This window comes from Myotis daubentonii, chromosome 4 (assembly GCF_963259705.1).
Source record: "Myotis daubentonii chromosome 4, mMyoDau2.1, whole genome shotgun sequence".
NCBI classification, from domain to species: Eukaryota; Metazoa; Chordata; class Mammalia; order Chiroptera; family Vespertilionidae; genus Myotis; species Myotis daubentonii.
This window is the reverse complement of record NC_081843.1, coordinates 78863216-78883959: the sequence shown is the minus strand read 5'-3', so window position 1 is coordinate 78883959 and position 20744 is coordinate 78863216. Positions and strand designations below refer to the sequence as shown.

The 20744-nt window shown below is 45.2% G+C and overlaps 1 protein-coding gene across 4 annotated transcripts in view; it reads left to right on the top strand.

The window, feature by feature from the left end:
- Positions 1 to 20744, top strand: part of MAP1B (microtubule associated protein 1B) — a 93055-nt gene that overhangs the window by 56646 nt on the left and 15665 nt on the right. For 3 of the 4 annotated variants that reach the window (XM_059694369.1, XM_059694370.1, XM_059694372.1), the window contains 2 exons: positions 11296 to 11378; positions 13998 to 14138. In XM_059694369.1, coding sequence (XP_059550352.1) covers positions 11296 to 11378; positions 13998 to 14138 — 224 coding nt within the window. Of the gene's footprint in view, positions 1 to 8227; positions 8372 to 11295; positions 11379 to 13997; positions 14139 to 20744 lie in introns of those variants that run through there. The other variant, XM_059694371.1, reaches the window with a different exon arrangement.

The window sequence follows — 20744 nt, the reverse complement described above, 5'->3', positions numbered from 1 at the left end:
GGCTCCCGGAAAGGATCAAGTATGGTACGGGCATATGCTGTGGCATGCCATTGATGGTGACCTTGTGAAGACCTTGTAGTTGAATATAAAATCAAAATGAAACCTTTCAAATAAATGCCCCTTTTTAATTCTTTGAGGAATCATAAGAGGGGCCAAATGACCAGAAGCAAAATTCAATGTACTTATGAAAACAAACAAACAATTCCTAACACTCTCGGACCTTTTTTTTTTGGTCCTAATCACATAAAAACAGCTAAACAGTGTTTCCTTTTACTTATGTATGACAGTGGACTTCCTGCTAATGATGACACAGGCATATATTTTTTCAGATCCTGAAAGTCGATTCCTGATTTACTCACTTCTATAAGCTGAATTTCAATCTACTTAAATCCTACTTAGAAACTGAGTGGGTGTTTGTGTGTAGCTACGGGGTATCCATATTTTCAGTTGTCCTATTTCGCAAAACCATCAACACCTGCAAGCCTGTAGGTGGAAGGCTGTAAGTGGAACTTCACTCTGGGTCAACAGACAGTGCACATAACTGAGAGCAAAGAACAGGGACATAAAGAGGAATTAGGCCTGCGCCCGGATGTGGGTTGGTTTGCCCTTTAGCACTATCGCAGGGGAGCCCCAGATCTGTGAGGACTGCGTGTACTTTTCTGGGCAGCCCAAGCACCCAGCCATGACCAACACGGGCACAGTGTGGAAAGTGCAAATATACTAGTACACGTGCTGATTCCGTCAGTATGTGCGAATGAGCCATCTCCACCTCCCCCTGCTGAATAAGGCAGTATGTAAATAAACAAAACTAAAATGAAAAAAAAAAAATCACAGCTCCTTTGGGTGGGGCTAAGGCTTTATGCCAAATACTTTAAAGACATGACCAGACTTATTCATACCGGCCCCAACACAGGACCCGAGTATCCATCTGCCTTCCATTACTTGTTACAGATGGTGGCAGTGAGGCCCCACTTCAGCTAAGACCAGACCTCAGGTCCCTTGAGCCTCCTTCTCCCGGGGCAGGATCTCGACCCTAGGAAGCCCCTTCCTGGCAGCTCACCCAGCTGGTTGCGGTGCCCTAGACTGACTCGGCCACTATTGGATAGCATTGCACCCTCGGGACTTTACGGGGGAAAAAACAACTCATGACATTTTTCTCTGGCCAAGGGCTAAGGGCTTCCAAGGGGCTGGTAACTAATAGATACCAGGTATGATATTGGTTATGTTAGCTGTTTGTATTTTTCTTTTCCTGTTTCCTTTTCAATAGCCAGTACCAAAGGGATTCATTTGACTTTCATTTTTAAGGGAGCTGGCTTTGAGGGCGAGTAGTGTGATGATTTGGTTCTGAACATTAACAGAGGAGGAAGAAAGGTCAGCTGTTTGTCTGGATTTGATCAATGGCTGGAGTTTGATGGCAAATTAAATGTCAGATAAAACTGTCAAATAATTAGAGAATCGATACTTACCGGGAAAAGTTGTTTGAGCCCTTAATGACCACATTGTTCCCAAGGGAAATAATTCTAGCAGTTTGTTCAGACACTAGGATAGCATCACATAAAAACAACGTGAGGATGATTTTAAATAAGGTGACTTGCCATGTTGTTATTGATCAGTAGCGTATTCATCATCTACCCCGTCTGGCTTCTCAAAGAAGGCACCAGAACCATCGATATCACTGAGAGATTGCAGACATGCAGCCTCAAGCCCCAACCCCGCCTCCTGAATCAGACAGACCTTCTGAGGGTGACCATTCCTTTATCTGCACTTTTAGTGAGTAGCTCAGGTGGTTGTGGGGCATATTATGTTCTTTTATTTTATTAAATTTACTGGGTGACATTGGTCATATATTACATTCTGAGAACTGCCAGCCTACAGTCTTTTTCTTCAACCAGGCAGATGTCTCCCAGACAGGAAATAAAGCCACGCCCACAGGCTAAGCACTGTATCAGAGCAGTGGATGTGTAGGTCAAAGTGAGTATTGGATTAGATAATGTCTTTGGAATATTCTGCCTCCACTCTCCTGTATGCGAAGGTGGGTTAAGTTTGCAAATCAGGACAGCACTGAGGTTCTAGGTCAGCTGGGGCTGGGGGGGAAGGTGAGCAAAGAAGGCGTGGCACCATTATTTCTCTCATGCTTTTCTCCATCACTTCATGGGCTTTTCCCGGCTTTTGCCCATCTTTTATTTATTTTTTAATGTTTTCAATTGATTTTTAGAGAGAGAGGAAGGGAGAGGGAGAGTGAGAAACATTGGTGTGAGAGTGAAACATTGATTGGCTGCCTCCTGTATGCCCCCTACTGGGGATCAAGCCCGATATCCAGGCATGTGACATGACTGACCTGATCAGGCATCGAACCGGAGACCCTTTGGTGCACAGAACAATGCCCAACCAACTGAGCCACACACCGGCCAGGGCTGCCCATCCTTTAAATAATGGTGTTTCCCAAGACTGTTCTCTGGAAAAGGTTCTTTCTGTGTTCTCCTAGACCTAGAGCATCACCTGAAAATACGCTGATGCCCCCCAGAGCTGTGCCTCTGGCCCAACCTCCTGCCCAGCAGCGGACCCACACTTCTGCCTGCCTACTGGGCAGAGCCACCTGAATCTTCCACAGGGACCTCAAACTCAATGTGCCCCAAACCAAACTCATTCTCATCTATCCACCATCCTCCCTTTTAAAATGGTGCATTAACCAAGAGCCTGGGCTCTGGGCACTGACCACCTGGGCTTCCATCCTAGCTGCACTACGTACTTTCTTGAGCAGTTGCCTAACTGCCTTATGCCTCGTTTTCCTCATCTGGAAGATGGGACTAGTGCCCTCCTTATGGGCTTAATGTGCAAATTAAATGCGATAACCGCACATCAAGAACATAGGCCAGGGCCTGACCCAGGGCAGGTATTCAATATATCTTAGCCATGTTTATTATTCATTCCTTTATCAAATATTGACTGAGCTCTCACTGTGTATTCAAACACTACTTCTGACTTGCATTTCCCAAATTAGACACTGTCAAAACTCTTAGGTCTCCCCATTAAACTATCTTTTCTCCAAGATAGGGAGAGCATCGCATTCATGTTTTAATCTCCAATACCGGTTTATGAAGGTAGCAGTAATTTGCCTGAATTCAAATCCAGGAAACTGTGGCCTTTGTAAATAATCCACATCATCTTAACAAACAGGAAATACAGCATCACTTAGAAAGGCAGGAGAAGACCAGTGAGATTAAAAACATTCTCTGAAGCTTCTTTTTTTCCACTCTCTTCCATGCTAACCCTTGTAGGCCTGGGTTCTCATTCCTCTGCCTTGAGGACTTTACAAAGGGGGTGTGGGGAGGAGAACATGAGAGAATAGATTAGGCAGTAGGAAAACCCTGAAGAGAGGATTTAGAAAGAGGGTGCGAAAGGACCCTGCGAAAGGAATCAGACCTATTGTCACCTGGCATCCCACCCCCGACAAGTTCTCCTAGGGTGAGCAGTTGGACCGGGAGGGGATGTGAAATGCAAAATGAGCCTCCGTGTACCACCAGGAGCAAGGCCGCCCCGCCTGTCACATGAAGGCTCAGTTTGTCTCTGCCTGTAGTGAACACATTCAAGACAAGGAGAGAACCTTGGAAGTCTGGGGTATTTACTTGTTTGCTTTTCTGGGCATCTACAAGACAGAGAAATGTAAATCAGAAGATGGCAGAGAAACCAAGGGAAGGATGGGGTGGAAGGACTAGCAGACACGTAAAAAAACTAACCAATGACAACAAAAAGGAAAACTAGTTAACTCCAGGAAATAGAGAGAAAAATAGGGGTAGGTGCAAATTCTATAGCAACTAAATTCTCTGTAACAAAAAGACATCTGAGGTTAAAAAAAAAAAAAAGTTTAATTCCCAAGCAATGATCAACTTGTTACATTCAAAAGGTGGTTTTTTTTTTTGTTTTTTTTTTGTTTTTTTTTTTTTACAAAGTCTCCTGATCTAGTTATAATGGAATTCCAGTTCTTATTCTCTTGAAAAAACAAGCACTAAACATTTGGAGAGCTATGTGACACGCAGGAACATACATCAGAGATGAAACAAATGCAGAAACAACAAAATTTATTTCCAACAGAAAAGAAACGCCATTTCCAGGAATATCAGGGGGAAAGTGGGAGAGAACTGGGCTCTGATTGTTCAGCCGAAACAAAGAGAGAATTGGCCTCGGTGCGTGTGGGAGGCCCACGTGCCCGTGGAGCGGGCAGCGATTCAGCAGCGTTGGCTGACCAGCATTGGCTGACCAGCATTGGCTGACCAGTGGCTGACCCGGCTGCATGCTTACCTCTTACAAAGGGGAATCTTGGCCTCACACCTTGAAAACCCTGATTTTGGATGAAAACCTTAATTTTAATCAGGAAAAGATGGAGAAAAGAATAGTGTCTCAGCCTTGGTCATGACTGGCCACGTTCCGCTCTCAGCCTGCGAGGCCTCGAGCAAGTCACTAGAACTTTGGTCCATGAAGAGGGGATAATAATACTTGTCCCCACCACTTCCCAGGAATGTGAGGAGGATTAAATGAGGTACGATCCAAGGATAAAATGCTCTCTATACGTGTAAGGGTTTCCTGCTATGTTCTTAACAATGGGCTGCCTGGAGTTCAGAGAATGAGGAGCCCTTAGTAAACACCGCCATACATTCACCTGGCACCTAGCTATAGGGTGTCCCAAAATTCACGCAAGAAGTAATTTTGATAGAAAACACAGGTTTATAATTAAAAATTGTAAATTTTTTATTCATGAAGTATACAGTATAGGGTTATGTATGGAATAGCACATACGCAAAGCCGTGGTCTTCATTGTCCCTGCTCCTGGGCCATAATTGGTACTTGGTAATGCTTATCAAATTGAAGGGATTGAAATCAAACGGCAACAGATATTAGAATCTGATTCAATAAACCAAGTAAAATTAGGCTTTTCTTTGTTGTTGTTGTTAATGCTCACGCAAAATTCAAATCTTGCGTGAGTTTTGGGACACCCTATATAATTTTGATCCAGGTAGGATAGTGCAGGCACATGGAAGGTGCTCCAACATGTGTGTGTGACCTAAAAACCAGCGTGTTTCTGTGGTCTTTCTACCCATGTCCCTTGCTGCCTCTGGGACAGCTTAGGAGGGGCCCTTTTTCCAGCCTCAGGCTCAGAGCTGCAAGAACAGACAGATGTGACAGGTAACAAGTTGATTTTGATGTGTGGGAGGGCCGGAGGGTGGGAAATCAAACTCCCTCCAGCCAGGAGTTTTACCTCCCTGGAGGGGGCATCTGTACAGTCTCTGGTAACAGCTGACTTTCGTTTTCTCTGCCGCCACCTGGTCTTTGGGGACCCGTGTAACCAGGAGATACCAAGTCTCCCAGCACCAGAGTTTTCTCACACATGCCAGGGGCTAAGTTGTCTAGTCCTGCCTCATGGTCATTCCTCCAGCAGGTCTGGAGTGATTTCTTGTGCCAGGGAACAAGGGGAGGCTTCTGTGAGGCCAGGCTCCTCAGCCCTCCACCTGGTCCCTCCTCTGAGCCCTCACTCTGGGCACCTGGGAAAGACCTGCTGATGGTGGTCTCCCAAAGCCATGCTCCCCTCTCGGTGTCTCTGCTTTTCTTGCTTAGAAATGATGAGGTGGGATAGAAGGAGGCAGGGAGACCATGCAGGTTCTTGGGAACAGGCCTTGGTGCTGCTCGTGAGGCTTCCTGACTTGCTCCTGCCCTCCGGGAGCCTGGGAGGCCTCGTCCCGAGACGGGGACTGGGCCAGGGCCTGCTCTGGGCCTGGCCTTGGTTGAGAGGGATGGAGGGGCATCTGTGAGGGCTCCTGAAGAAGAGAGCTTCACTACAAAACTGCTGATGCGGGTGACTCCCCTCCCTCCACACCAGCACCCGTTCTCTTCAAACTTGCCCCACCCCTTAGCACACTTGTTTGACATTATTATGTGGATTCCTGCTGAAAGGAGGCCTGGTGTTATTACAAACGAGAGACTGTTATGAAAAGCTGCTGGGAGAGTTGCTGGTAATTAATGTTTAGTTCCAGCACTGAGGACTTTTCATTTCTTGCTTTTATCCATTTATCTGAATTTAGCTTGGGGAGTGTTTATTGCATGTGGGATTGGAGGTGAGATGTTTCCTCTTTGCAAATCCACTTTGGTGAAGATGCAGAATTGAAGAACTCTCACTGCTCTCATTTTCTTTCCCTCCCTCCCTCCCTCCCTCCCTCCCTCCCTCCCTCCCTCCCTCCCTTCCTCCCAATGATGACAGACTTTAATGTTAGGACATTTTGTGCTTCTGGCCTTTTCTTGGTCTACCAACCCTTACTTTTAGCTAAATAATCCTAGTCCTTCATTACCCCACACATTTCCCTTTCTAACTCTAGAAACTTCTTTAACCCCAAGATTTCTGCTTCTTTACATTGGAAGCTTTTCTAATGCTGAGTCACAATGTCAGATGCCTTTTCCAGAAAGAATCCACTCTGGTTCCACCTGGGCAAAGGCAGTGGGTGAAGATGGGGCAGCGGCGGGAGTTGGGGGCAGAGGTTGGTGGGTGCGAGGGCCCTTCTGCTGGAGGCCCAGCCATGACTCAGTTCTGGTCACCTCCATCCACATGAATGACTCAGAATCTCCCTCATCTTCTCCCTTCCATACTGAATACATACCGAAGGCTTTCTTTCTTCTTCAATTCCTATTTCTGGATTATGTTGCAATGTATTCATTTTGCAGGCAAAGGGAGTTATAGAAATAAACTTCTGGATTGCAATCACTAATGGGAATAGAAATTAAATATTTATCCTTAAGACATACAGAGTTATCGTTCACTGGAAGACAGTTTAAAAGGTTTCATTTAGCTTTACTAGCTATTATCTTCGTCAAGGGCTTTCCCCCTTTCTCAGCGCAGCTGCAGCGTTTCGTCCAGCATTCTCTCTGTTGGGCCAGAATGCTTCATTCAGCAGCTGCCTAACTGGGCTGACAGTTTTGGGTGTTGCTCTGGCCCCGACAGAGATGTTACAGCCGCTTCAGTCACTGTGTTCCGGGCTGATGGGTGTGGGAGAGAAGCGTCAGCTGTGTAAGAGAGAAGATGCCAAGTTTACGGAGGTTTGGTTGTGGCTGTGCCTCAGACCCGGTGACTTTGAATCCAGCCGTGGTCAGCGTCTTCCTAAACCAGGAAGGAGAGAGAGGGAGAGAGGGAGACTAGATTAAATGCATATAAAACTGTGAAGAGACCCCATAAGCATCCTAAAAATTATATACCTAAAAAATGACATTTTGTTTTAAGAGATTTCAAAGTCACCTGAATATAGTAAAACATAAGCCATTAGAATAGCCCAACCTTAAAAGACAGATTCAATGTTCAAAAATAAAAAAAAAGTCCCAGCAATAACAGGCTTATTGAGTTTCAAGCATGGCCTTTTCGAGTATATCGACAAAAGTCTCATTGTCTCCAAGGACCCTGCTGCCTCAGGGGGTCCCCGACCATCCTCTGCTGTTTCTAAGGTGGAGCAGACCCCTTTTTCTGTGTCACGTAACATCCCCCCTAGCCCCTCCCCGGGATGGAGCCTTCACAATTACACTGGGTTTGTGGGGGGCCCTCAAAGCCTATCTTATCAAAGCAATGATGACAGTCATTCCATCTCAAACCCCGGCTTTTGCCTCCCTCAGACCAGTGCTGAGGGGAGTTCCCTATTCGTGGGGCTGCCTGATGGTTCCCCTGCAAGCTGTTTCTGTAGCATGCGATCTGTAATGGTGGAGAGAGCGCTGCAACCGGCTTGTCTTTCTTTCCTGGGAACTTATTCTTTGAAGCAATTGAATGAGACCTTTTCAGGCGGGGGTGGCAGGCGGCCTCTCTTCAGAATGCCTGGCCGGCTTCCCAGTGTGAAACATTCCCCAAATATGCAACTTTGTAAGCGTCCCGGCAGCCAGAGCTCAGAGCAGCCTGCTGCCAGAGGAGCTGGCATCCCGTGGGGACGCGGGGATGGGGGCACAGCGCCCCGGCCCCTCCGGCAGGCCCTGGGTTTGCCGGATGCCAGGAAGGCCCGGCCCCTGGTTACAGCGCTGGGAGAAGAATCTGGCCAACAGTTGGGCTGTGACAAGAGCTTGAAGCTTGTCTCTCTCTCTCTCTCTCTCTCTCTCTCTCTCTCTAAATCCCCTCCTTCATTCAAATTCAATCCTATAAAAAGGCTTTTGTTGAAGGAGCAGCCAGGGTATTTCGGTGCACGTCTGTGTCAGTGTTTCCAAAGTTGGACAGAAAGAACGTCCTCAGTTGAAATCCTGCGCGAGCAGGTCTGGAAATTGACTGGGAAGGAGTGGAGGTCACAGCCACTGTCACATGGCATCTGTTTTGTTTGGAAGTGATGAAGCCACAGAGGAAAGGACCTTCTTGTGGATGGTAAGACGTCCCCCGCCAGGGAGTGTCCGAGAAAGGGCACGCTGGGTGGGCCAAGGCTCGGGCTGGCTGGGCTGTTGCTTAGATGTGCATCTGGAAGGATGCAGCGAGCAGCTGGGGCGGGTGGAGATCGCTTAGGAAAGAAGGCGGCTCTGCGTCCTTTACCATCTCTGGAGCCCAGTCGCTCTGGGGGTTCTCGCAGTGTCCTACAGCCATGACTGCCCTCACACTGTGGCATTCTGCTGCCTGGAAACAGGTCCACAGTTTGATCAAGGAAACGACCTTTCATTTCTCCTGAGTCTTAAGCTTTTGCTGAATTTTGTCTCAACTTAGTGCCTTAGAAGGCCCCGAAGTCTTTGTTTCACGGAGGCCACTGATGGAAGGACTTAGAAAGGAGACAGTTTGCTGTGTTTCGCTGGTTGTCGTTTTATCATTTGCTTATTCAGTTGGATCTTCTTTTGCGTGAGCTCTAAATGCATATGGTTGTCAAAAGCAAAAGCACCCAAGCCAAAAAGCGATGTCCAGTAAATTATCGACTCTGGCATTCACACATGGGCGTTCTTTCCTGTGACTGAGTTGAATTCTTTTTCTTGAGGCTCAGTCCTTCGCCTGCCCAAACTGTGTGACATTGCTCTGTTTTGGGGTTTCTGTATTTTCAGGCATTGGGAGTAAAGGATCACACAACTTCTCTTAAATTTGCCATCTTTTATGGGGGTGTCCTGCCACTTTTTCTTTTTGCTAATATTCTTCTCCTGATGCTTCTTGCTTCTTGCAGCACATTTCTGATTTTATTCCTCTGGATTTTCCCTAGCTCTTCCTTGGCATTTAACCCCTGTGCCTTGTTCGGGTCCTGGCTCCACCACTTACTCGTTGTGTGACTTTGGGCTAGTTAATTGTAGACTTCATTGTCCTTATAGTGAAAGGGGACATGGTACCTGAATTCGTGAGCTCTCCTGGGGAGTAAATGAGCTGGTACATGTGCAGTGTTTAGGACAGTGCCTGGCATCATTATTGTTTAGTTGGGCTTCTTCCATGTCTAATTCGGGGGCCACTGGGAAGTGTTCCTGTTAGGAAAGAGAAGACAGTGGGAGGGACAGGCTTGATGATGCAGTGGTGGTATTTCATCATGCTGCCGTTTCCATAGCGTGCTAGTCCCTGATGAGATGAAGGGGAAAAGCCCTAACTAAGCTGTGTACCCTGCACTGCTTTTCTCCCTGTAACCTCTTTATTGAGATTCGCATACCATACAATTCACCCATTTAAAGTGTACTATTTCATAGGTTTTGGCATTATTACATTATTAATTTTTTAAGTTCTGGTAAAATATATAGGAAACATAAAGTTTGTCATTTTAATCATCTTTAAATGTACAATTTAGTGGCATTAATTACATTCACAATGTTGTGTAACCATCACCTCTATTTCCAAAATTTTTTCATCACCTCAAACAGAAACTCTGTGCCCATTAGGTAGTAACTCTCCAGTCCCTCTCTCCCAGCCTCTGGTAACTTCTAATTTGCTCTCTGATGCTATGAATTTGCTTATTCTAGACATGTAAGTGACATTATACAGTACTTGTCCCTCTGTGTCTAGCTTCATTTAGCATTATATTTTAAGGGTTCATCCTTGTTGTTGTATGTATCAGAACTTCATTCCTTTTCATGGCTGAATAATATTCCTTTGGTTGGGTATACCATATGTTGTTTCAACCATAGGTGGTCATTGGTTGTCTCCACCTTTTGGCTATTGTGAACAATGCTGCAATGAACATTCCCATACAAGTATCTGTTCAAATTCCCACTATAATTCACCTAGGAGTGGAATAGCTAGGTCATATAGTAGTTCTATTTTAGCTTTTAGAAGAAACACCCAATAATTTTCCTGGAAAACAGTTGCTTTTTGGTCATTCTCTCTTCCTGTATATCTCTCTCCTTTGGTATCTCTCTCCCTCAGATTCTATTCCATTTCCTCCCATTTATCCAAGTTTTCTTATACTTTAATCAGCACACATGTTCTTGTCTCCCCTCCCAACCATGTGTCTCCCTCTCACATGTCTTTCTTTGTCCCTCATCGATTGGCAGAGCATATATCACCCACTCTGGCTACACGTCGCCTGATCATTTTCATCTCATTGTCCAAGGAGGGGGAGCCTTTGTAGGTCACCCATAGGCCCCAGTGTACTTCGGCTGGAGGTGGTTTCTGCCACAGGATGCCCTAAAACCTCTAAGGTGTGGGAAGTCAGGGATGTGGAGCCACAAACGCAGCAGAATTCCAGGCCCCCTTCAACAGGCTCCCCCCTGCCCACAGCACCTTGCTGTGTTGTTCCCTGTCCAGCAGGAGAGTTGTTCTCCACTTTTCATTTGCTCCCAGTTTCTCCACTTTTCTATGAGCAAGAGAATTAATGAATGAATACCCCAGCAGACTGTAAGCCTGCCTCAGACAGCCTTTCTGCTTGCTGGGCTAATTGTGAGCCCAGGTTTCTGAATGTCATTCATTTCACAATAAGGCTCCTAATTAATCTCAGCACCGTTCTCACCAGAAGAAAGGCTGATACACAGAAACATCCCCAATTACCATGAGAAAGGAAATGTCGAGAGCCCCGTTGAGTTTTCCTGGCATCCAACCCTGTCTCAGATGAAAATTGCCATTAACCCACAGGCAGCCTGGCGATCAACCTGGGAAACGAAGGGGTGATGAGAGCCTGAGGAGCCCCAGACCACACGGACCCCGTTCCTGGAGGAACCTGCCGGGGCCTGCACACTCTTGTTTAGCAACACTGATTGTGTTTCCCAAGACGACGTGGAGAATCCTGCTGCGGGTGCCTCGTCAGAAGCAGAAATGCTTCAGCCGCCCCAGAAGCTGGTGGGGCGGTTTTAATCCGGAAAAGCTAAAGGTCTCCTCTTTTGTCTGTGTTTTTGTGCCTGCAGGACAAAAGATCCTTCATCACCGAAGTGACGTGTTAGAAACAGTGGTCCTGATCAACCCTTCAGACGAAGCCGTCAGCACTGAGGTGGGCATTCAGCTCTGCGGGCCCTGGGCAGGGCCTCACCCAGCTACAGGACCCAGCTGACCGGAGGCACTGGGGCAGGTGGCCGGAGAGGGAGAGGGGAGAGAAAAGTTCTTGGTCCAGGATGCTGGGTCCATCAGTGGCTGGTTCTCTGTGTCAGCACCACCCCAGACTGCCCTTCCCAATAAGGACAAAGTGGAAGAATGTTCTGGAACTGGAATATCTCATTGAGGCTAGTGGGTAGAACTCTTGTGTGTACATGGAGGGTGTGCTGCTGGGACGGACTCTGCTAGGGTGCAGCAGGGGGCATAGATGGCAAGCCCTCAGGCTGGGACATCAGGACCCAAATTTGAGGAAGAACGGCACCTCAGATGCGAGCCCCTTCAGATCCATCCTGCCGACCCCTTATCACTGTCGAGAGGCAGGGGACATGGCGGTAAGGAGCGTGACCCATGGTGCCGACACCTGGGTTCTTCCACTCATTCGCTGGTGGCCTCCCTGGCCACCTCTGTGAAATGGAGATTGTACAGTGCTTACATTTAATTTGCATGTTTAGTGTGCTGCTGAGAAATGTGCAGCACTTAGAACACAGCATGGCACAAAACAACTGATATATAAACTGACTATTCTGATGAATAATAGTACTGTTTCCATCATATGAAAGTTTTGCCAGAGAGAGTAACAGGTTATTTCAGAGACCACTATACGATACGAACTTGGCTGAAGCCAAGAATCTCTGGGGACCTAAGCCAGAGGACTTAGTGTATCTTCATTTACTGTTTCCTTTATTGAGTTGCTTCTTGGACACTGAAGTAGCTATAGGCCCTGGGGAGGGGGAGGGACTGCATTACCTGAAGAGTCTCTTCTGCCTATGCTTTGAGCATCTCTGTGATTACAGCCTTTTTAAAATTTAAATCGAGATATTTTACATCCATACCACTCACATGCCATGAAATTCATGCTTTGAAAGTGTGTGAGTTGGTGGGTTTTAGTATGTTCACAAAGTTGTACAACTATCCCCATTAATTTCAGAATATCACCCCCCAAAAACCCTGAACCCATTAGCAGTTACTCCCCATTCCCCCCAGCTGCAGGCAACCATTAACCTACTTTTTGCCTCTATGGGTTTACCTATTCTAAATATTTCGGGTAATGGGAATCATACAATATGTGGCCCTTTGTGCCTGGCTTATTTCATTTAGCATAATGTTGTCGAGATTCACCCACATTGTAGCATATATCAGTCTTTCATTTCTTTCTATGGCTGAGTACTCTTCCATTGTGTGGATACGCCACAGTTTGCTTGTCCGTTGATCAGTTGATGGGTTTGGGTTGCTTCCCCTTTTTGGCTATCATTATGAAGCCTGTTTTTTGTGTGTGTGTGTTTTTTTAAATATGTTTTTTTGTTTATTTTAGAGAGGAAGGGAAAGGGAGAGAGAGATATAAACATCATCGCTGAGAGAGAATCATTGATTGGCTGCCTCCTGCATGCCCCCTACTGGGGATCGAGCCCAAAATCTGGGCATGTGCCCTGAGCAGGAATCGAACCCTGACCTCCTAGTTCATAGGTGGACGTTCAAGCACTTAGCCACACCGGCTGGGCATTCTTTAGCCTGCTTGATCCCACTTCCTCCTGCTTCAGATTAGCAGGTCCTCTTGGATCTTTCTGACAATCTATTAAGGTACAAAGTTGAGACAAGTGATGGGCTATCTCTCTCTCTCTAACAGAATCAGGAAGTGAAATATAATTTGAAAAAAGCTGTATACTCAGCCAGACATCTGTGAGACATGGAAAAGGGAAAAAATAAGGAATTCTTTAAGGAATTCAGGCTTGCTTGTGGAACAGGTGGGGCTGGAATAATTACTTCAGCATAGGTGCTTTTCCTTGATTCGACTGGGGGGTGTTGGGGGCAGTGGGTCCTCGTGGCCTGTTTACCTTTGTGTCCCCCCCTGCGCGAATGGGCATAGAATGATTACCTTGGGGCTTAGAGCAGCATTTCTGCTATAGGACAGGCTGGCGACCTGCCACCTCAAGTTCACAGAGTTCTTTAGTGCAACCATTTACAGTCCTATTGAAAAAGGTTCCGTTCAGGGGCAGCCTTTTGTTGATGTTCAAGGTTAGGTACCTGGCTGATCCCACTGTAGGCTGCATTGGGAGCTGTGTGTTTGGTGTGTGGCTTGGAAGGAAGGGGATCCTGCATGGGAGGGGCTGACTTGGGACCCTAGTTGGAAACCTGTTTCCTGAGGCAGCCGTGGTGGGACCTGGACTGTCCTCGGTGACTCAGCCTGTGAGATGTTCCTAAGGCGCAGACCACGTGCTGCTAGCAGACACAGCTGTGGGACAAATCACCAGCTATGGAGGCTGCTTTGAAACTAGGGGGAGAAGGTCAGCCACCGCTACTGTCTTGGTTGTAGCCAGACTTGGAAAATCGCGGTCACGGGCGATCTGGTGACCACAGTCGTTGGCTCTGTCCAACTCCCCAGGGGGGAATGAATAACCAGGGAACGAATGGTTTTTGTTGGTAATAACCTCAGGACAGGGCTAGCATTCCCAGGGCTAGCCCTGTCCTGAGGTGGGACGTGGGAGCTGCTGTGACTCCTGTTGCCTGTGCTTTGTTTCAGGTGCGCTTGATGATCACCGACGCTGCCCGACACAAGCTGCTCGTGCTGACGGGGCAGTGCTTTGAAAATACTGGAGAGCTCATTCTCCAGTCCGGCTCTTTCTCCTTCCAGAACTTCATAGAAATTTTCACCGATCAAGAGGTGGGCTCCTGTCTGGGAGTATCTAAGCTTTGTAATTGCTTTGTTACTGTTGTAGCCTCAGGCTGCTCTTTGAAAGCACTCAGGGGAGCTAGAAGAAGGGGAGGGAATGTCACATCTCCTTTGAAATAAGCAAAACCGTGACTCATCACCAAAAGAATTTAGAGCACTCATCTATAATTAATCGGAAGCATTCTTAATGGCCGGAGATACAGATGGAGGGGTGTTGGAACAGTCAACATTTTACGGATGGCAAAAAAGATGGAAACATTTGAAATGAACCAAAAGAAAACCCGGGTTTCCTGTTTTCTGAAAGAATATTCCAAAAATCCCTTGGACTTTTGGTAGGATTTAACCGCCCTGATCTCTTTCAGTGCTTGAACTTCCTTTCCCTGATCTCATTATTTCTGATTTCTTTTACTTTTAATGTCTAGTCCCAATGTTTGAACTTGGGCTGTTTGAACAGCCCCCAAAAGAGAGGGCTCAAGGAAGGGCTACAAGTAGGAAAATTGGGCAGATTCTTGGTTCATGGTTCACATTCATGCTCCAAGAAAAAGAGGGTTGAAGAAGCTGAACTGAAGCTGGGTCTTTAATATTTCGGATGCGTGTATCTTATTCAAGACGATACTTGTGAGGTATTGAAAGCTAGATGATGATAGTGGAATTTGGGAAAACGCGAGTGAAGATTTTGATTTGGTTATGTCTGCTGGAGAATTTATCCTGGCTGGGCAACTTCTCTTTCCAAAAGAATGTGCCTCTTTCAATGTGTTTATTTGTTTATAGTCGTTACAGACACGTTCAGGGCTGTCACCGCAGCAGGTTGGGGCCTGCCCGCAGCTGATAGCAGATTTCCACTTGGAGGGTTGAGGGATGTGCTGACAGGAGGAGTTACCACGTCTATTTAAAACCATCTTCCTGAGAACTTCCTGAGATGGCGGCCTCTCGGCCTCCTGGGTGTCGTGAAGGGCCATCTGTCTTTCTGCATTTAATCTTCCTGAGGCTGCGCTTCACAGAGAGGTCTCTGTGTACTTTTCATCACTGGCAAGAGCTGTAAATAAACTGCCCAGCTTCATCTGGCTCACCTGGAGGCTTCTATAAAAAGACCGGGCAGATGACAGAACCATGTTTCACTCCCCACCCACTGGGAGAGAAGGGCTAGCAAAATGAAAAGGAACATTTTACTTATCGTTGTCATCTGGGTCTGGAGGCAGACAGTCCTGGCTCCTCACAGTGAGAGGGGGTCACAGGGCCCTGTCTTTCTCCAGAGGCTGTGATCTGTCTTCCTCTAAGGTATATCTATGGCACCCACACAGTGGAAAGGCTTTTGTTCATTGCACTGAAATTCCAGTCTAGAACTACAATTCTCACTCTACCTGCCACCTCAAAACTGTCAGAATCTTTTGCAAGATTGAGTTCTCCAGTGCATGTTGTGCCTGAGGGCGTTTTTCTGGTAAGTCAGAGGTTGCACAAATTATCAGCGCCTTGCCCCGGGGAAGGGAGAGAGCTGTAGAGGCCTGGAAATTGCCCAGTGGCCTAATAGCACGGGTGGGTGGTACACTGGCCTGAGTTCAGCCTGACCCTCAGCTCATATATATTCATGGTCACCTTCCCTGCATACCTTAGCAGTTCTGCAATTAGTTTCTGGTGGCTGGCTTCTATCCCACGTCATTGGTTTGTCTTTGCCATAAAATCGAGCAAAGGATGAATGTAAAGAAAAGGGTTTGTCATTGCCCAAATCTTAAATAAGCAGGTATCATACTTCATCCATCTGACCCCAAATAATATCCCTCTCTCTCTTTAAATAAGGCATAGTGTTATGAAATTGCTGCTTAAATCGTTTTTTTATTAGCCCACAAAGTAGAATTTTAGCACAATAGGCTCTGCACATATTAGAATTTACCCCTAATTACCAAAGAAAAAGAACCAGATTTAAATGAAGAATGTAAGTTCTGTGTAAGGGCAGATTCCCAGGGTTTGCAATCACTGGGATGGGCTCTGAAGGGCATACACCTTTTTTATACTCAGCCAGGTGTCCTTTAGGCCAGAGGCTCTGCCATAGTCTCCTCTGCTTGCCCCATAACACCACCAATTATTTTGGAGAAAGTTATGTTCAGCACAAAAGGATCTCTGGAGTTCTCCCTAACAGACTACATCAGTGGACTGGTGGGGGAAGACAAGAGAAGGGGAGAATGCTGGGTAGAATTCACTCTCCCTCTTGCCACAACCAGAGCAACTCAGCCTTTATTCCTTTGGCATTGTAGACTTTGAAGAAAGGCTGCTACAGCCAAAGTGGGTTGAAAATCACTGGACAGGACCAATGGTTACCAGCCTGTTAGAGCTAGGATTGCCTGTAGTTGCATTGGAAAAAGGGCTTGAGTATAGAATGACTCACTAACAAAGGGACCTTAAAGGTCCAGTGTTTTTCCTTTTATCCACTCCTTGATATCTACTTATCACTCCAGAGAAATCAGAAACACAGTTTTGGAAAAACAAAAATGACACATTTTTGGATGAGAATAGTTTTTTTAAAAAAGGGCTTAAAAATAGAATTATCAGTGCATTTTGAGCTTCAGGTTTTGGGAGTCTTAGTCATTGGAGGTCAACTTCCAAATCAGAATTCAGAGGTAAAACAGTCATCTGGCTAACCTACCACTTCCTGAAATCCAAGGATGGTGAAATCATCATCTCCTGGGGACATTTTTCATTCTCTGTTAGAAAGTTTTTCCTTATTTGTCTCATTGTATCTTCAAGGAAGAACTGTAATCCCTATTCCACCTGATACTGTCTTAGACACTCTTCACTGGCAATGCCAATTTTTTTTTCTTCCAGATTAATAATCATTTTCGGTTCCACCCACTGTTCTACATAAACCAAGATATTAAAGATTCCCTGTATTCCCTGGTCACTGTCCTTCAAACTTGTTTCATTGGTAGGAAGGGAAGATGGAGTGGGTATGGGGAAAATTCAGGAGTTCAGTCTTGGTCATGCTTTAGTGCCTTGGTGTTATCAGACGCCAACTTGGATATATGAGCCCAGAGCTCAGAGAACTAAGAGTTGGGCTGGATATGTTAATTTGGTAGCCATCAGCATATGAGAAAATAGATGAAGTAATTTAGAAGGAGCAGTGTATTAGAAGAGAGGTTAAGGCCAAGAAGAAGGAGCCAGTAAGGCGACCTCTTTCAATGTGTTTGCTTGTTTGTTTATGGTCTAGTTTCTCTAAAAGGCCATGACTCACCCTGGACACCATACTCCAGGGGTCATTGACCAGGTGTGTTGTGAGAGCCGATGACTATAGTTTTCAATACAGTGTTCTATTAAGTAAGTCTAAAAGTAATTTTTGACTATTACCATCCACAATTAAATATCAATGGGGAGAGGGTGCAGGCTTTGAGGAGCTCTGTAATTACATGATTTGGGAACTCCTTTTAAGAAAAAAACAAAATTGTTAATATACAATTACAAGGCTTTTGGAGGCGCCCATGCCAGTGAGGGGCCTTGAAGTTTAAGCTTCTGTAGCTTTATTTAAATCCATTTGACTGTCAAATAACATCCCCGAGTCCTTTCTGTGGATATTCTTGTTAAGCCACGTCTCCAAATCCTGCACTTTAGCCAGCTGGTTTATTGGACCCCACATTTATCCCTTTAGAACACCACCCTGTACAGTTGACTTAGCCATCATCATCCTAACGTCCAGAGCTTTTGTAACTGTCTGAACTCTGCCATCCCACGTTTTGCCATGCCTCTCATTTTCATGCCATCACAGATTTGATAAGCATGTCTTCATTTTTATCCAGGTCAATACACGACAAGACATAACTGAGCCCTGAGGCAGCCCTCCATAAACCTCTTCCCAGGTTGACACTAAGCAGCACTGTATATAGCTTCATACAAATCCACCTGATTTTGCTTATCACGCTGTTCAGAAATCCTGTTCAATGTCTTGCAGAGATACGCAGTCCGCTGTATTTCCTCATTAGCCAAGCAAGTAACCTAATCAAAAAAGGAAATGCAGTTAGGAGGCCATGGCTTAGAAATTCAAATCATATTTCATTAATACTATCTGCACTAAAGTAATTTATTTCTTCTATTTTCCTTCCTTTTCCAGTATGCCTGCATTTAATTAGAAAAAGAAATGGACAAAAAGACTATCTTTGCCCTGAGCAATATTTCTTCCAGTCATGTCTCTCTCTCATCCATTTTTATAAGAACGAGGGGAGGGTAGCAATCAGTGTGCTTGAGAAGTATGAGCAGGCTCACATCACTTCTCAAGTGTCCACTCCAGGACAGCACGTGTTGAATTGATCAAGTTCAGTGCAGTTCAAGAAACATCTGTTGAATCTGATGATATGCTGGGGAAACATAGATAACTATGATACAGAGAGATACAAGATGTGTTTCCTCCTATTCAGGAACTTTTCGCATATTGGTCCATAATAGCTACCATTTACTTTGATGATGATTTCCAATCTCTTAGAAGCCTCAGTTTCCTAGTCTAAGACCTAGTCACACGTTCCCTTGCCACTGCTCGCTTGTTGGATCCTCCTTATTGCTCTCATCTGATAATTGAGTGAATGTTGATTGAGTGCCACTATGGGCTGGACACTTGTAAGACCCAACCTTTGCCCTTGAGGTGCCTGGTCTCTAGAGTGTATGTTGGTGTAGAGGCCTGGGGGCTGCTCAGGGGGAAACAGGGAGTTCATTTCCTCTGTGTAGCTCCAAGTCTGTAGTATAAGCATGTCAAACTCATGGCCTGCAGGCCGCATGCCTCGTTTATTTGGCCTGGATTAGCCTTTGAGTTTGACACACTTGCTGCAGTAGTTGTTCCTATTTACCTATTCCATTCATCTCTCCTTCTGGAAGGGCTCTCTCTAGCTCAGTTTCTGCATTCTTGTTTTATCCTGCCACTGATTCTTCAGAGAGATGGAGTTTTCCCTCTCTGAAAAGAAACTTGTCCAGCAATGCTGACTTTTTTTTCCTATTTCTCCCATAAATCATAGTTTCCCATTCACCAGCCTCTTTGCTGTTTTTCATTGCCCTCGACTTCCTCAGAATTCTCTGCAACCTTGTTTTCTTTTGGGGTCATTTCCTTCATTTTATAGGCTGTCTGGATAGAGGTGAAAAGATAGAAGGTGGGGAGGTATTCCTCGAGTCTTTTTACCTACTCTTTGAACTTGGTGATTACAAATCTTATAAAAAGAGCTAGTGATTGAATACCTCCTACACACAGCAGGATCAAACTCTTGGGCTGCCACACCCTTTAGTAAGGGTGGAATTTCAAAAATTAAAATAGACGAAAATTTAAAATTTCACTGTTAAAGAGTCAGCAGTTGAAAAAAAAAGAGTCAGCAGTTGAGTTAGCCTAGATTTCTCCTCTAAAATGTATTATAAAACATGAAGAGTTTGCATGTTCTCTGTGTGAAAATTAGGATTGAGAGACTCCTAATTGTGCTATAGTGGTGGCGATGAAGGTTTATGCTAATTATTGGACAAGAAACCATATGTAGTGTTTATGTTTGCTTTGGCCAAAAAATAATTTGAGCAACAATTACCCACGATGGTTACCTTTGACTTTCTCAGTTTTCTTAGCTTCCAAAGTAGTTGATTCCTATCCTTTTTATAGGAGATGATCAAATCAGAGGAACAGCAAAATCAAAGATTTATTATTTTGCGACCCTTCATATGAAATGTGGGACAAATAGACATAAAAAAACAAAAATGGCTATTTTACTGCAATCTTAGGTAGAAAAAATCAGATTCTATAAATTACTCTATGCACATGCACTGGTAGCCTCAAATATTGGTATCCAGAAGGTTGTATGAGACAGAGGAAATCAATCTAAAACTAAAAGGTGAGAGTTCAGACCTGCTGGCTCAAGGATGCCTGGACCACATGGAATCTTTGCTTTGCCCTTCATAATTTGCCTTCAAGGTCAAGAGCTCTTTTTGAATCTCTGGGCTGACTTAGGAGCTTTGCTGTAGCCAAAAGAAGACCGGAGTTTATGGCATGATTCTCCCTTACTACTTAGTAAGCTAAGACCATGAAACATATAGCCATAATATGGAATGAGACAAAAATACATTTTCAATGAACCACAATCTCTGTTTTGGTCACAATTTGTTCTTCTGCACACCTGTCCTATGGGAAGTATTAAACAATGTGTTAAAAAACATTTGAGCCCCCAATTTTTTTTCTGATTTATGGTCAACTATTTCTTTTCTTAAAATAATATTTTTAAATTACTATTTGCACTCAGTATTATTCTGTATTAGTTTCAGATGTACAGCATAGTGGTTAGATAATCATATACTTTTCAAAGTGCCCCTCCCCCCAGCACCCCCCTTGCACCATACATAGTTATTACAATATTATTGACTATATTCCCTATGCTGTACTTCATTTACATCCCGGTGACTATTTTGTAACTACGAATTTGTACTTCTTAATCCTTTCACCTCTTTGAGCCACATTTGATCTTAGCCACTCATACCCAGCTTGCCCTGAAAAGAACAGGAGTTGTGAGAGAGTAGAATGTCCCACTTTGGATTAAAACATGGGTAAATGGGGATAAATTGGGATGCTTGCTGTATAATGGCCCAGTTGCTTTCATC